The sequence below is a fragment of the Propithecus coquereli genome, unplaced genomic scaffold (assembly GCF_000956105.1).
Source record: "Propithecus coquereli isolate 6110/MARCELLA unplaced genomic scaffold, Pcoq_1.0 Scaffold11, whole genome shotgun sequence".
NCBI lineage: Eukaryota > Metazoa > Chordata > Mammalia > Primates > Indriidae > Propithecus > Propithecus coquereli.
Window position 1 is genome coordinate 12,063,960 of NW_012134969.1, and position 17,037 is coordinate 12,080,996.

General features: G+C 34.9%; 1 protein-coding gene across 1 annotated transcript in view; it reads right to left on the minus strand.

The window, feature by feature from the left end:
* The window catches only part of RB1 (retinoblastoma 1), a 182,538-nt gene that overhangs the window by 14,948 nt on the left and 150,553 nt on the right, over nucleotides 1-17,037 (minus strand). The window contains exons 12-14 of the mRNA XM_012648486.1: nucleotides 6,252-6,370; nucleotides 2,999-3,144; nucleotides 1,335-1,480 (exon numbers count right to left, since the gene is read on the minus strand). Of these exons, the coding sequence (XP_012503940.1) occupies nucleotides 1,335-1,480; nucleotides 2,999-3,144; nucleotides 6,252-6,370 (411 nt within the window). The remainder of the gene's footprint in view (nucleotides 1-1,334; nucleotides 1,481-2,998; nucleotides 3,145-6,251; nucleotides 6,371-17,037) is intronic.

A 17,037-nucleotide genomic window follows, 5' to 3' on the forward strand; every position in this document is an offset into this window, starting at 1 on the left:
GAAAACATGTGTCCACACAAAAACTTGTACTTGAATGTTCATAGAGACATTCTTCTTAATAGCCAAAACGTAGAAACAATCCAAATGTCCATCAATTGATGAATGATGAGCATAATGTGGTATATAGCCACACAATGGAATATTATCTGGCAATAATAAGGAATAAAGTATTGATGTAAGCTACAACACAGATGAACCTTGAAAACATTATGCTAAATAAAAGAAGCCAGACACAAAAGATCATATATTATATGATTCCATTTATATGAAATGTCTAGAATAGGAAAATCTACAGAGGCAGAAAGTAGATTAGTGTTGCCTTGGGGTGAGAGGGTGTGGGAATGGGTGGTGACTGCTAAAGGGCATGGGGTTTCCTTTAGTGTGATGAGCATGTTCTAAAATTGATTGTGGTGATAGTTGCAAAACTCTGTGAATATGCTAAAAACCACTGAATTGTATACTTTAAATAGGTGGTTTGTATGGTATGTGAATTTTATCAATAAAGCTGTTACCAAAAAATGTTGCTCTTACCCCATTTTACAAAGAAAAAGGAGGATAGGAAAGATTATTCTCTATTTGTAAACTAATTAACTCCATTCATTCATTCATTTATTCATTCAACAGGTACTGTTTTAAATAAACTGATTCTTAAGTCTCGTGTTTTTCCACACTAAAATGAAATCTACCTCACCACAACACAGAAAAAGCCTGATAAACAGATTTAGTGATTTTTTTAGTGAGGGTTTTTTTTTTTTTTTTTGAGACAGAATCTCACTGTGTTGCCTGGGCTAAAGTGCCGTGGCGTCAGCCTAGCTCACAGCAACCTCAAACTCCTGGGTTCAAGCGATCCTTCTGCCTCAGCCTCCCGAGTAGCTGGGACTACAGGCATGCGCCACCATGCCCGGCTAATTTTTTCTATATATTTTTAGTTGTCCGATTAATTTCTTTCTATTTTTAGTAGAGACGGGGTCTCGCTCTTGCTCAGGCTGGTCTCGAACTCCTGAGCTCAAACGATCCTCCTCCTTCAGCCTCCCAGAGTGCTAGGATTACAGGCGTGAGCCACTGCACCCGGCCAGATTTAGTCATTTTTTTATAAATAAGATCTTTTGTGTCATTGAATAGTTACCATAGTTACTGAAATATACTCTTAAACTCTAAATCTCTGATTTGTAAGAATTATAGCAAAAATATAAATGGTAGCCAACAAGTGAATATATATTAAGTATAATAAATTTAATCTAGCTTCTCATCTGAATCTAATCTTTCTTTAGAAAGCAGCACATAGTTAACAAATAAGTAGGGAGGAGAATAGGTGAAGTGCTTGATTTTCTTACCTGGTCCAAATGCCTGTCTCTCATGAGTTCATACTCATTTTGCAACGTGTGCTGGAAAAGGGTCCAGATGATGTGTTCTAGTTCTGGGTGGTCAGACAGAAGGCGTGCACATAGGGTATTTAGTCGGAGATATGCTAGCCGGTACACTGTGGGATAAGGGGAATTAGTCATGTTCATCTTGAATTACAAGTAGATTTTTTCAAATCATTAAATTGCTCTAATCATAATGCTCTTAATCAGCATTTTAACAGTAACCTCACTCTTACCCCTATTTCCTTATAAATAAATGATTCTTAGTATTACCACAGTGCTAGGTACACAGAAAGCACAATATACTTGCTGAATAGTTATGATATTAATAGCATGAAATTGAGGCAGAGGTGGAAGGTAGAGGAAGAAAGGTCACAAGACACTAAAATTAGATAAACCATACAGTTTTTTTAGTTCTGTTAATCACTCACCACAGATGTTGGAAATTCTCACAATTAATATTTAAGAGGGATAATTATTTTTGGAAATAATGGAATTACCAATGTCTACTAATTTTTCCAATCCTAAAAAAAAAAAAAATCAAACCATGCATTTCTCTATAAAATACCAATGGGGCATACTCTTGAAAAATGGTGGACTTGTAGATTACCTAAGTGTTACATGACTGTGACAAAATTTATTTCAAGATTCTATGTAAAAAACACTACTGGAAATACAAATTTGGAGAAAAAGAATATGAAAAATTGAATTTTCTTCCCTCTAAATATAAAGACCTTTTTTATGTACCTTTCAAAGACTTACATAAGGTAATTAGAAATTTTTAAAGCTAATAATTTATCCACTGGTTCTTACACTTTAGCATACATTAGACTTGCCTGGAGGGTTGTTAAAACAAGGATTTTTGGACCCTATCCTAGAGTTTCTGATTGAGCAGGTCTAGGGTAGAGCCCTCAAATCCTCATTTCTACAACTTTATGTGTGATGCAGATTCTGTTGGTTGGGGACCACACTTTGAAAACCACTGTTCTGGTCTTACAATATACCAGTAAAGCTCAATATAATTCTGAATTGAATAAAATCAGGAAAAAGACTTACCACAGAAGAATCAGGCCTTTTGCTCTCCTTTGAAGAGCTCCATGTGGGTGTGCACTTACGAGTATATACACATGCACAGACACTCAAATAGACTCCCCGCCCACCCACATGTACACACAATCAGAGGATGCTATCCAACCTGGTTACTGGCCTTCTTAAACATCCTGAAAATATCCAGGAAATATGTCTGCACTAGGCAACAGGACACTGTATGATCTCAACTGTACATACTCATCTGAACAGCAAAAGTAATGTTAGGAGCAAGTATTTCCAAACATTACTTTTAAGGCATAGAAACTATAGCAGCAGCGACAATAACATCTAACATTTTCTGAGTGTTTACTATGTGCACTGTTGGAAGCATTTTATAAGTATTAATTCATTTAATCATCTCAAAAGTAGATTATTATAAGGTAGATTATTATTATTATCATTTCCATTTTACAGATGAGAAAACTGAGGCATAGAGATATTAAGTGACTTGCCCAAGGTAACACCTAGTAAGTAGGAAAGCCATGATTTGAACATAGTCAGTCTGGTTTCAGAGTCCATGCTCTTGAAAATAATCATCTACTAACCTTTTTTGTAAAAGAGTGAAAGGGAGGTAGATTTCAAAGGCTTCTGAGTCTGGAAGGCTGAGGTTGCTTGTGTCTCTGCATTTGCAGTTGAATTTACACGTGTAGTTGAAACTTTTTTCTTTGGGGATCTTACAGGAGAAAGATACCTGGATATATTCAAAGGAAAAGTCTTCATTTGAAGTTTGCTAAGAATCATTTGCACGCACACACCCATCAATGCTGTACACATGCACCTAGATACATCTTGTCTAATTAATCTTTATATCATCAAATTCCCTGAGTAGGCTATTTAAATGCAAGCTGGGAAAGACAGATTAATAGGAAAACTATGTTTGTCATCATCATATCCATTTTAATAAATGGCTTTTCCTGGGGATTACTGCCTTATTGGGAAAAAATAGTTGTATAATGTTCAATTTTAATAATTATAGTGGGATTGAGACTATAAGATAACTCTAGCTTATAAAACAATTTTTGATACCAAATGTGGTCATATTTCTCTGATTCTCCTTCTAAAATTTTTTTTTCTTGGTAACTGTGGTTCACATATAAGACATAAGTTACACACACAGACACACACGTACACACACCTAAATTACATAGTACAGAATTCTATGAATATGTCAAATAACATTATTAAGACAGATTTATACCTGTATACTAAATATGTCAGGCATAAATCAAGGCAGAGATATTAGCAAATACTATCTCTCAATCTCTGGCAATTCTTTTGTGCTGCCCTCTATTTAACAGAATAATCCAGGACTACTTTCTGATTTTGTTTTAGTAGCTGGCAGTAAACAAATTTATCTTAAAAGACATAAACCTTAAGAACAAAGAGAACAAGAAGTAGGATTTGTACCTTACTATGGATGTTTCTATTACACATGGTATATTAACTAGCACACTAGGAAAAGGAACTCACCAACACAATGATTTTAGAAAGACCAGTGTCTGCTCTACTATCCACCTTGGATTTCCCTTCAGTTCACCAATTGACATTGTAGACCGACTTAACTTGGACAAAAGTTAGTCTCTTGAGTTTTAAGTACAAATATCTAATTACCTATTGGATAGCACTACTTGAATCTCAAACTTAACAAGGCCAAAGCAGAGCTCTGTCTTCCCCTAATTCTTCCCATCTCAAAAAATTGCTCCACATTACATCTAGTGTCTTAAGTAAAAAATCTAGGAGTTATTTTTAATTTCTCCATTTTCCCAATTCCTCAAATCAAATGTAAAACCTATTAAATTGATCTCTAAATATATCCCAGATCTTTCCATTTCTATCTCTGTCATATACATCCTTCGCTTGAACTACTGAAATAGGCTCCAAACTTGTCTCTTCACTTTCTTCCTTGCCCTGTTCCCTTCTCTTCCCCAAGCCCACCTGTACTTAGAATAGTAACCAGAGAGTGGTCCTTTAAAAATACAAATTATAGCAAGCTGCACAGCCCTACTTAAATGCTTTCCCACTTCCCTTATAAAATCCAAACTCATTACTCTGGCGTATGGGAACCTACAGGATCTAGCCCCAGTTTGACTCTCCAATCCCATCTTGTACCATTCTCCACTTGCTCACTACACCCCAGTCACACTGGGATTTCTTTTTGTTCCTCAAACCAGCTAAGTTTGATCTGCTCTAGGGCCACTGCACTTGTTATTTGTTCTGCCTGAAATACACAGCATACAGCTTTGTGCCTGGCCAGCATCAAGCTTGTCATCGAGGTGCCAGGTCAAAACATCACTTCATCAGAGGAAGGAAAGAAAGCATCTCTAAACATTCTATCACCCTTTCAGTTTCTCTCTTTTACATCGCTCTACTGATTTCCTCTACAGTACTTACATTCTAAATCATCCTGCATATTCATTTGCTTGTTCGCTGTTTTCTTCCTCCAGAATGTAAGCCCTATGAGGGGAAGGACCTAGACTCACTTCTATATTCCCAGTGCCTAGAATACTTCCTGCCACTTAACAGATGGCTACTTATTGAATTAAAAAAAAAAAAAGGCTAGACTTATTTATATAAAAGTATTAGCTAGCAAACAAATTTAGACATGAAGGCAGAGTCTCTATATGCTAGAAATAATTTGAGTACAAGTTAGCATGGAAATGACATCTCTGGAAAATGATCCCTGCACTAATCACCAGAACACTGCAATGTCAGTTCCTACACGGAATTAAACAGAAACATAACATTAGGCACATTTCTATGAAAGGCAGTGTAGTGAGTGATTAAGAGCATGGTCTTTTGGATCAGAGAGGTTGGATTTGATTTCTGTTGACCTTAGGCAAGTTACCTTATTTCTCTAATTCCTATTTTATAGATAACTGAGGCTGACAACAGCATCTACTACCTTATAGGGCTGTTATGGAGATTAAATGAAAAAATAAATCTGAAGTACCTAGGCAACTGCCCAGCACATAGTGAGGCCTCAATAAACATTAGCTGTTGCTTTCTTTTCCCATCATCATCATTATCATGTACTAATCAATAATGTCAGTCCATATCCCATACTACTCCCTACACTTATTGCATGCTTCACTCCAAATGGGCTGATCTGCACTCTGTAAAAATGTTTCCTGCTTCCCTGGTTGTTATGCTTTTGAGTTCATGTCATCTCTGGCTCTTGGAACACATTTCTGTCTCCTCTCTCCTCTCCAGTTTCCAGGCTGAAATCCTATCCAACCTCAAGTCCTGTCTAAATTGTCATTCCTGCCCTGAAAACTGTTCTCATTACACCAATCCTAGGTGATTCGGTAGCACTTTTTACTCCTTTATATGTACTCTTTATTTGAGTCATGTATCTTATATTCCTAATTCTTTTTCTTTTTGAGACAGGGTCTTGCTCTGTTGCCCAGGCGGAGTGCAACAGCATAATCATAGCTCACTACAACCTCAAACTCCCAGGCTCCAGTGAACCTTCTGCCCAAGCCTTCCAAGTAGCTGGGACTATAGGTACATGCCAACACACTGTGTTACTTTGTCTTTTAATTTTTTTTCTGGAGGTAGGGTCTTACTATATTGCCCAGGCTGGACTCAAACTCCTGGCCTCAAGTGATCCTTCCTCTTTGGCCTCCCAAAGAGCTGGGATTATAGGCATGAACCACTGTAACTGGCCCCTAATTCTTAAAAGCAGAAACAATATCTTATTCAAAATTCTATTCCCTACAGTTTCTATATAGTACCTTGCATTACACTGATGCTCAAAATCTATTTGTAGTCTGAATGGATAGCATATTTTATACTTACATATCTGCTGCAGTGTGATTATTCTGGAGAGGAAGATTAAGAGCACAAGCAGATTCAAGGTGATCAGCTGGTCCTTCTCGGTCCTTTGACTGTTTAATAAGATCAAATAAAGGTGAATCCTATTTGAAACAAGATGAGATTAAGACATTAGTAAGTATGATTTTACTATATACATATCAAAATCATATTGTTTGACATGGCAAGCACTATGAATTTTAGGCACAATTTATAGTGGCAATTTGTACATCAGAATGAAATCCCTTTCTCCACTTTGAAATTCCCACTGCTGCCACCTGAGAGGGAGGGTGGTAGCCCACGAGGCTGGTCACAGATAACATGGCAGCGATATCAATCAGCCAGGCGAGTGCTGCAGTGAATTGCCAATTTTTGTGCTACGCTCAATAAAGGAGTAGCAAAATGTATAACTTTAAATACTTATATTAGAAAAGAAGTTAGAAGTTAGGAGAAAAGACAGAAAGACCCAAAGAAGGCTTAAAGAAGGAAATACAGATATGAGCAGAATTTAATGAAAATGAATACAAAGATAACATTTGATCAACAAAGCTAACCATCGGTTCTTGGAAAGAACTAATAAAATAAAACAAACCTCTAGTCAGACGGATCAAGAAAAAGAAAAGGGACAAGCAATATTAGGATGAAAAGTGGGACATAATCACAAAGATTAGAAAGTTAATAGGGGAGAGTTATGAAAATTTCATATCAATAAATTGGAAAACTTAGACCAAGTAGAAAATTCCAAAAAAAGTATAAATTACCAAAACTCAATAAAAATGAAATAAAATAACTTGTATAGTCTCACAAATATTAAAGAATTTGAATCAGTAATTAAAAAGCTTGCCACAAAGAAAACGCTATGCCCATTTGGATTTACCTATGAATTCTATTGAACATTTGAGGGACAGATAATTCCATTTTTGCTCAAATTCTTCAAAGAATGGAAGAAGTAGAAACATTTTTTATCTCACATTATAAAGCTAGTACAATATTGATACTAAAATCTGTTCAAAAACATTACAAAAAGGTAACTAATAGACCATTTTCACTCATGAACATGGATACAAAAATCTTAAACAATAAATACAGCTGGCCCTTGAACAACATGGGTTTGAACTGTCCACTTATGCTTGGATTTTTTCCAACTAAATGCAGATCAAAAATACAGTATCCGCAGGATGTGAAACCCACCTATATGGAAGGCTGACTTTTTGTACATGCGGGTTCCGCAGGGTTGAGTAAGAGACTAGACTATGTGCAGATTTTGGTATCCATGAGGGTTCCTGGAACCAAGCCCACTTTGTACACTAAGAGACAACTGTATTAGCAACCCAAATCAGCAATGTTAAAAAAAAAAAAAATACGTCATTACCAAGTTGAGTTTATCCAGGTTGCAAGACTGGTTCAATGTTAGAAAATCTATAATAAAATTCACCTCACTAATAAATCTAAGGTGAAAAATCTTATCAAAATCAATGTAAAAAAATTCTCATTTTAAAACATTTATAATTTCAAAAAAAGAAAACTCTCAGTAACCAGGAGCAGAAAGTTACTTTATAATTTGATAAATGGCATCTACAAATAAACAAAAACCCTACAGCAAACATTACATATAATGGTGAAACATTAAAGCATTCCCCTTAGAAAATCAAATACAAGAGAAGAATGACCATTATCATGCTTTCTGTTCAGCATTGTACTTGAGGTCCCAGCCAACTCAATAAGACAAGAAGAAGAAATAAAAGATGAAAGGATTGGGAAAAAAGAAATAACAAAAATACCATTATCCACAGATGATTTGACTATCAATAGAGGAAACTCAAAAAGAATCAACGAATTATTAAAATGAGAGATTAGCAAGAATGCTGTTATGAAATCAATATGAAAAAATAATTACATTTTTATATCCAAGCAAAAAGTTTAAAAGTGTAATTTTAAAAATATAATTTACAAAACGGTAAGACTATCAGTAAAAATCATTAAAAATATTAAAAACTGTAATTTTCTAGAGGTGACTGCAAGTACATATGGTAGTCTATTGAAAAGGGTGCCATAAGTATTTTACTCTCAGTACTTAAACTTTAAGACAGAAAAAAGACAAAAAAACAGACAAGTTTATATCAAAAATGGAAGTAGCATATCAGTAAGTGAAAATATCAAACACTATAGAATATAAGAAGATTCTTTAAAAATATGAAGAATAGTATATACAATAAAGAGTGTTTGAAAAATCGACTAGCAATTTGAAAAAAGTTATATCATTACACCTTCATTATCATTACACAATGTAGTATATCATTACACAATGCACACAAAACCAATTAATTATATTAAAAAATCTAAAAAAGTATTAGAAGTATAAGGGAATATCTTTATAACTTCTTGTTAAGGAAGGACTTTGTAGGTTTGAACAAAACTCAGAAGTTATAAAGAAAAAGATGAACAGATCAGAATACAAACTGAAAATTTTTGCCTAACTGAAACCACAATAAACTAAATTAAACTAAATCTTTAAAAGATAAACAATACCGGTTAAAGACGGTGAATTTAATGAACATACTAACTCTCTCTCCTAAAACCCCACTAAAATGGCAATAAAGGAACTTATTTTAGAAGACATAAACTTTTCAGATACAAAATTTTGAAAGCTGGAAAAAGAATGGACAAGTGGTAACCTACTCAGTAGATGAACAAAAGCTAAATTGAAACCCGGCAGTAAGGAAAGCCAACAGGCAAACCAAATGAACTCTTAACCCACTTAAAAGGGTCTGGAAGTGGTGATACCAAGTACCTCGGGCAGTGGATATAAAGGGGGTTAACAACAGAAGGATTGGTTGAAGTCTGCTTAGCATTAAGACAGACTTCTAGATCTTCTCCTCCTTTTCACTTCTCTTTACTGATGGAAAAAAAAAATGAAGGTTTATTATTCAGAGAGTATAGAATAGAATTCTCTGTACTGGGGTACTCTAGACAGAATCAAGGAAAAAGTTACCATACTAAAAACAACAGGATTAAGAAAAAGTTTAGATAATGAGTGTTGTATATACCAGACTGCTTCCTGTCTCCACACCCTAGAACATTTGCAACTGTGATCATTCATATCCTGGCATGAAATCAGAAGAGACAGAACTGAGTAATATGATAAGTCTAAGAGAAAGATATTAAGTGGGGGTTTCTTGAGGAATCGTCCTCCCAAATAACAATACAATTAAGTTCACAAACCCCACTCAGGTGCTCAAAGCTTCTAACTAATTTTTAGTGATTTACTCTTATATATGAATGGCAATCAGATATTTCAGGAAAATCTCTAATATAAAAGTTCCAAAATGAAACAAATAAGAAAGCAACTCAGTAGACACATAAACTATGTAGGTAGAAGAAATTTAAAAAGAAAGAAAAAGAAATAGCAGATTACTCAATGATCCTTTTGAATAGGAAATTCTACTCATGCCTAAGTAATACATTACTAAACACTATTTTTTCTTACTCATCCTGCTGTCAACTCATCTCAACAAAAAAAGAATAAAGAATTTGGGGGGAAAAGAAAGAAGAAGCCATTAGCAGTAAGAGCATAGGTTCTGGAATTAGAGAGATGTAAGCTCAAGCTCTATTCTCCAAACCTTACTAGCTTCTAGTAATGAAAATTTTGTTCTCTGAACCTCAGTTTCATTACCTGAAAAACAGGAATAACAGCACCCATTTTGCAGGATTAAATGACAAGTGTGTACACTGTAGCCACTTGAACATTCAACTCTTTTCTCTCCTTTCAGTGATTTGGTTTGATTATTTTATTTGAATCTCTTGGATATATATATATATATAAATGTGTTAAAGGTTTCTCTCAACTCAGAATTTTCAGGAGGAAAAAAACCTATCTCTTTAAATTTATTTTTTCCTCTCTAGAGGTCAAGTAGATACTTGATAAGTTTTGAATAAAAAGAGTCATGAAATCATATAGTCATTACATGTATCACTGCAAAAGCTTGATAGTTTTCAACCCTTTTTCATTTCCAGGGGACCAATAGAATATGGGCTACTCTCTGTAACAGTGACTCACTACAGAAATAATTCTCAAAAGTGGAGGTGGTGGTAGGCATGCCTCCAATGGAGGCATCAGAAGAGAAGGTGGCATATATAATTTGGAAAAAGCAGGCAACTCTACAACTCCCATAATATCATTTTGATTGTCAAGTCATTCTTTGCTACATTCATTAGGGAATATTCATTTCCTACAAATTCATTCCAGCTAATACATGTATTGCTATATGCAATGTTTTATATTTTCTAGCCATTGATGAACTGAATATCTTTATTCAACTCAACAGTACAGGTGTAAACTCACGTATCAGCAGGAGTGGTCAACTACCATTTTTCTCTCAAACAAAGACATTTTAGGAGATGGGACTTAAGCATACTACTAATTAGGCATTTTACTTACTTTTCAGATATGGGTTAAGACCTGGTTCATGCTTCAGATTAGCCCAATAGGATTATGCTAAAGTAAATTCCTCCTTCAAGGGTTAAAGTGGCATTTTTTCACCAATAGTCTTTATGTTTCACTCAAGTATCACTTTTATCACTCCATGCCCCCATTCCAAATGGCCACACAGATATATAGTTACAGGTTTATGATGATGAGTATGGCATGATAATGGGAAGAAGAATAGTGTAGTGGATAGGAGCATAAACTCTGGAGCCACACCACAGGGGTTCAAATCCTGGCCTCTTTGCTACATGACCTTGGACAGGTTGCTTAATTTCATTAAGACTCACTTTTCTCAAATGTAGAGCAGAGATACCAATGATAATAATAGTAATTTAAGTCATAATGTTATGGGAATTGAAGTAATACATGTTAAGCATTAGGAACAGTGCTTGGCACAGAGTAAGTGCTATGTAAATATTTGATATTATTATGGTTGTGATTCTTATTTATACCTATAAATGCTATTATACAAAGGACACTGTATTTGTTCAAACGTATGAATGTATGCCTAGTTATCCATCCATCAACCTAGTACTTCTATCTATTCTATACCACACCCTAAGCTAGGAAGTAGGGACATAAAGGTAAACAATCCTCCAGTTGTCACATACTGATAGCTTTGAAGAATTATTTCAGAAGCATTTGTCCTCTTCTACCTTACTCAACATCTTCACTTGATGTCTGTGTATAAAATAAACTTAAATCATCCTCTACTATCACCCCCGAAAATACCCTGCTTTTCCTCAGTCTTTTCCCATAGCGACAAATCACTCCTTATATCCAGTTGCCCAAGGCAAAAAAACAAGGAGTTATCTTCAATAATTCTCTCCCTCACACTCTATTATCCAAGCCACCAGGCAAGACATGCTGTCTCTAAATTCAAAATATATTCCAAGTCTAACTTCTTTTCATTACCAATTACATTGCTAGAGTTTAAGCTATTATTATCTCTTGTCTGTACTACTGCATAAGCATTCTACAAACTAATTTCCATACTTCTACTCTTGCTGCCTCCCAGCTCTCCTCAACAGAGCTAATAAGTTACTCCCTACACACACCTCCAAACTCAAAACCCTCCAATGGCTTCCTATCACATTTAGAATAAATCCAAACACCTTATCTTGGTTTATAAAACACTACATGAGGTCTAGCCCCTTGCCAACTCTGAGACCTCACTCTCTACCATTCTTCTTACTCCAGCCATACTGGTCATCTTTCTATTCCATGAATGTGGTATGAGTCTTCCTGTCTCATCAGAGTTTGTGTTTGCTGTTTCCTCTGTATGGAATGCTCTTTCACCAGAGCTTCCATGACTCAACCCCACTCCATTATTCATATATCTCCTCGAAGAGCACCTCCTAAGCAAGGCCTTCTCTGAACATCTCATCTAAGACAGCCATAATTCCCACATATTTGCTACTCCTAACTCTGCTCTATTTTCTTCACAGCATTGATCACTACTTGAGATTATACCATGAATTCATTTGTTTACTTGTTTATTAACTGTCTCTCTTACTAGCATGCAAGAAGCAAGAAGGCATAGGCTTTGCCTGTCTTACAACAATATCACCAATGTTTAAAACTGCCTGGCACACAGTAGGGCCTCAGTAAACATGTGTTGAATAAATGAACGAAGTGAGAGGTTAAAATGTTCAAAGTTTTGAGGTTAACTCTACTTTAAAGTGAGGATAAGATTAAAAATGGAAGTTTCTTAGTTATGTATACCCTAAGTCCTTTAAAAATATTTTTAATCTACTCCTTTCCCCATGTTTTTTTCCCCTAATTTAGTCAAGCATAGTATGTGCATACTTTAGTCATAAAGAAAGTAAAAACATGTAAACTGTTTCAGAATGCCTATGTTTCAAAGACTTTTTTTTTATGTGAAGTGAAGCAGAATACAATGGAGTATTTTAGGCAACCTGGTATACAACTGAAAATTATTTTTATTGTGAAACATTATCCACTGAACATCAAATGTTTATTGAATACCTAGGATATGCCAGGCTCTGGGTACAGGGGTGAGCCAATACAGGGATGGTTCCTACCTACATGGTGTTTACAGTCTGGTGGGAAGAGGCAGATAATAAACACACAAGGAAATAAGTATGTGATAACAAAATCAGAAAATGCTATGAAAGAACAGAGTTCTCTCATGAATAATAAAGAGGGAGACCCAGGTAGATAGAGTGGGTTAAAGGAAGACTAATCTATGAAGGTAAGGGAGATGCTGAGTCTTGAAAGGTGAGAAGGAGGCTTTGCCTTGAGAGGAGCAAGGGCAGAGGTCTCCCAAAAGATGAGAGGTCATGGGCTAAGAAACTGGTGTTCTTTTAAGAAATGAAAGAGACCACTGGGACTAGAGCACAGTGGTGGTGTAGTGGTGGAGAGGTTGATAGAGAAAAGGTTAAAAAATAGGTAGTTGCCTGATTATATGGAATCTTAAAAACGATGCTAAAAAGTTTGAATATTCTAAGAGAAATAGGAAACCTATCGCAATAGAAACTATATTTTAGGATAAAGATTTTTCTTGTCATAAATTACTAATAGAGATAACTAGTTCAATTGTGTCTTGCTCCCTATTACGTCACTAGCACTTAGCACAGAACTGGGGTTCTAAAAATATTTACTAATAACTGAATGACTGTGTCGCTTTGAGGAAAGCAGTCTAGGTGATAGGGCTCACCACAATCCACACTGCCTTAGCCCTGCTACAAGTGACCCAATTTTCTATAAATTTCTAACTTCCTAGCTCCAGTGTGTCTGAAGAATATGTCAGGCAGGTCCAGTGACAGCAAATAACTTTGGAGCTGGACGCGTATAACTCAAGAGTTAACTCTGTTTATTTATCTGTGAAATTAAAAAAAAGGAAACTCTAATATTTACTTAATTTACTTAAGTCTTTAACTTCACAATAAGCAAAACTGAAAGTGTAAAATTACCAATATATTCTGGGCTACTTTTATTTCAGCAGTAGTATGTCATCAACAAAATTTCAAGAGAAAAAAATTTCTACAAGCGATATAAAATAGGGCCAGGACTAAGGTAAAGCACAGGAGGTGTCTGGGATGAAAAGTTTAAGCAGGCATTAAGCTCATTTGTACAATCCTGGTATGACATTTATCCTTTTGGGCACTGAATGCTAAATTAGCTAGTTAGTTAAAGATATAGTGGCAAGGCAGGCGTCATGGCTCAAGGTTGTAATCCCAGCTACTCAGGAGACCCAAGTGAGGGGATCTCTTGAGCCCAGGAGTTCAAGGCTGCTGTGAGCTAAGATTGGGCCATTGTACTCTTGCCTGAGTGACAGACAGAGCAAGACCCCATCTCTAAAACAAACAAACAAACAAAAAAAACCTGACAAAATAGAATGATGTGTCTATTACTTTCATGGTTTGCTTAGACAAGAATTAAAATACTTTCAGTTACAAAGGTTTTATTCAAATGTATTATCTCATTTAATCCTCATAATAAATCTGTGAATTAAGTGTTATCATTATTCGTTTTATGGGTCAGAAATAGCTAAACTGTAACTTAAAACACTAGAAATATTAATATTTTCTGAGTGTGAAATAATAACATTTGAGGTTTATAAACATAAAAACCAAAACTAAAACTATTTTAAAAAGAACAAATAAAAAGCTTCCTAAAACTAAAGTATTAGAATATTTATAATTTTTTATTAAAAACATTTTATTAATTTAACTATTATTTTTTACCTTTATCCAAACCTTTATCCATTTATTGAAATCACATTAACATCTGTTATTAACAATAATTGTTACCATTTAGTAAATATTTCTTCTGTGTGTGCATTTAACTTTCACCAAAACCCCATGATGTAGGGATTACTATCTCCATTTTACAGATGGGGAAACTGACGTTAACAGGTGGCAAAACAGGATTTGAATATACTCAGGCTCCATAATCTGAGCTCTTACCCACTATGACTATACTATAATCTTTCATTAATTTTTAGTATAATAAAAAGCAGCAATAAAACAAGCATATAAACTAATTTTACCAAGGCTAATCATGGTATTACACACTGTTTAATAAAGCCAAATGTTCTTGATAATCATTCTTCTAGCAGAAAACAACAGAAAGCAATCTTATTTAATCAAAGATGACTATCTCCAACTTCTACAATATTTACTTAACATAATTACATAATTTACCAAATAAAAAGAACTTGTGTAAAATATTATTTTCCCCTCCAGGGTAATCGTCTGGTATAATAAATACTCTACGTACTGAAATGATGAACTATCAGTATTTTGACAGTGCTGAACAATTTTTATAACCAGATCAAACTTTAGAAATTAAGAAAAACAGGTCCAAAGTTGCAACTAGATTTTCATTAAAAGTAATTAAAGCCATTTTTAAAAGTCTTTCAGGCTGGGTCTAGTGGCTCACGTCTGTAATCCCAGCTCTTTGGGAGGCTGAGGCAGGAGAATCACTGCAGGCCAGGAGCTTGAAACCAGCCTGGGCAACATAGTGAGACTCTGTCTCTACAAAAAATTTTTTTAAAATTAGCTGGGTGTGGTAGCATGCGCCTGTAGTCCTACCTACTCAGGAGGCTGAGGAAGGAGAAACCCTTGAGTCCAGCAGTAGGAGGTTGCAGTGAGCTATGATAGTACCACTGCACTCTGGCCTGGGTGACAGAGTGAGATTCTGCCTCAAAAAAAAAAAAAAAAGTCTTTCAAAAGAGCAATCCCTTTGCTAAATTATAGACTGAGCAGATATTTTTAAGAACTTAAAAACTTAATGTTAGGTTAATGACACACAATTTTATACACATAAACATTTCAAACAACTTTGTACCTGAAAATCTTTTAAAATGTATGTTCTAAATTTATATCTTGGTCAAAATTCTCAAAGAAGATGAAAGGTATATCAATTTGATTAGGTCCTATTCCAAAAATTTTTATTTTCTTTATTTTAAACTAAATTATTTTGGGGTATTGGGTATTTTTTAAATGTTTTTAAAAAATGTAATACACACAATACATTTTATATTTGTTGTGTTAATTTTTAAATATTAGTTAGAGAAGAAATTCCTAACTCAAAATTAGCCAAGATTTCTAAAATTGGGTCAAGGTTTATTTGAGGATGGCTGAGATACCAGCTCTGGGAGGCAGCTCCAAGGGAGATGACAAAATTCATGCAATTAAACTAAAATAGCCACTCATCTGAATGAAGCATTACAGTAGTCAAAAGTCCTCTCTCATCAGTACTAGCTTCCATGGCCATAGCAGGTGTATCCAATGAGGGTCTGTCTTCCTTCTAACAGTCATGATAAAATCTTGCTGAACCTTCTTTGTAGAATTTTCTCTAAGTACTAAGGGAAGGTTATTTTCCTAATCCAAAGAAAAGATCTTATTCTAACTGAAAGGATGAGACAAAAATTCCTATAAGGTATATGTGTAAAATGAATAAAAATTCATACTGTAGGAAGACTCAATACTATAAAGGGAACTAATACAGTGTGAGAAACAGACATTAAAAGAGGAACAGGAAAGTTCTTAAGGGGAAGTATTGTATTTGCCCACTGACTATAACAACCACCACCAGACTCAGTGGCTTGAAACAAATTATATATTATTTCCCAGGCGTCTTAGGTCAGTTGATCTAAACCACACTCAGCTGAGTGGTTCTTACCATGGGTCTGAATATGATGAAAGTCAAGGATGCTTTGCCAAATTTTGAAGGAAGAGAGGGTTATGACTGAATGGAAAAGCACAAGAAGAGCACATTAAAGTTTCAAGGTCAGGAGCAAATGTGTTTACACTGCTAAAGTGAGGAGGCATCAAATTATCTATTAATAATGTTGATGACTAAGATTTGTAAAGAAGTTAAAAGCAAATTATATCCCTATGACTGAATGAGCACAATTAAAGTCACTTGCCTCAAATAATTCCTGCCTCTAACTAGGGCCTCTACACCAGAGAATCAAAATCACCAGATTTTTCTCTATGGAAATATACCTAGTACCCTTTACCCATATATATATTATTCCATGATAGTCAATATTGTGTCACATGTAATCTATTCATAGTGCCAAAGTTTTGTGTTAAAAAACGTTTAGTGATTGAATATTGTATAGTTTTGTTTTTAACAAAATAAAACAAACTTAGAAAATTAAGCTAACACTACTAAAGGATTTCACTAGTCTTGGGCTTTGTTGCTTCTACTTAGGTGGACCTACTCCAAGTTTCCAGAATTTTATAATCCTTAAAGGTTTCCAATGCTGAAGTAAACTAGATCTGAGACAGTAGGAATAAGGTTATTGGC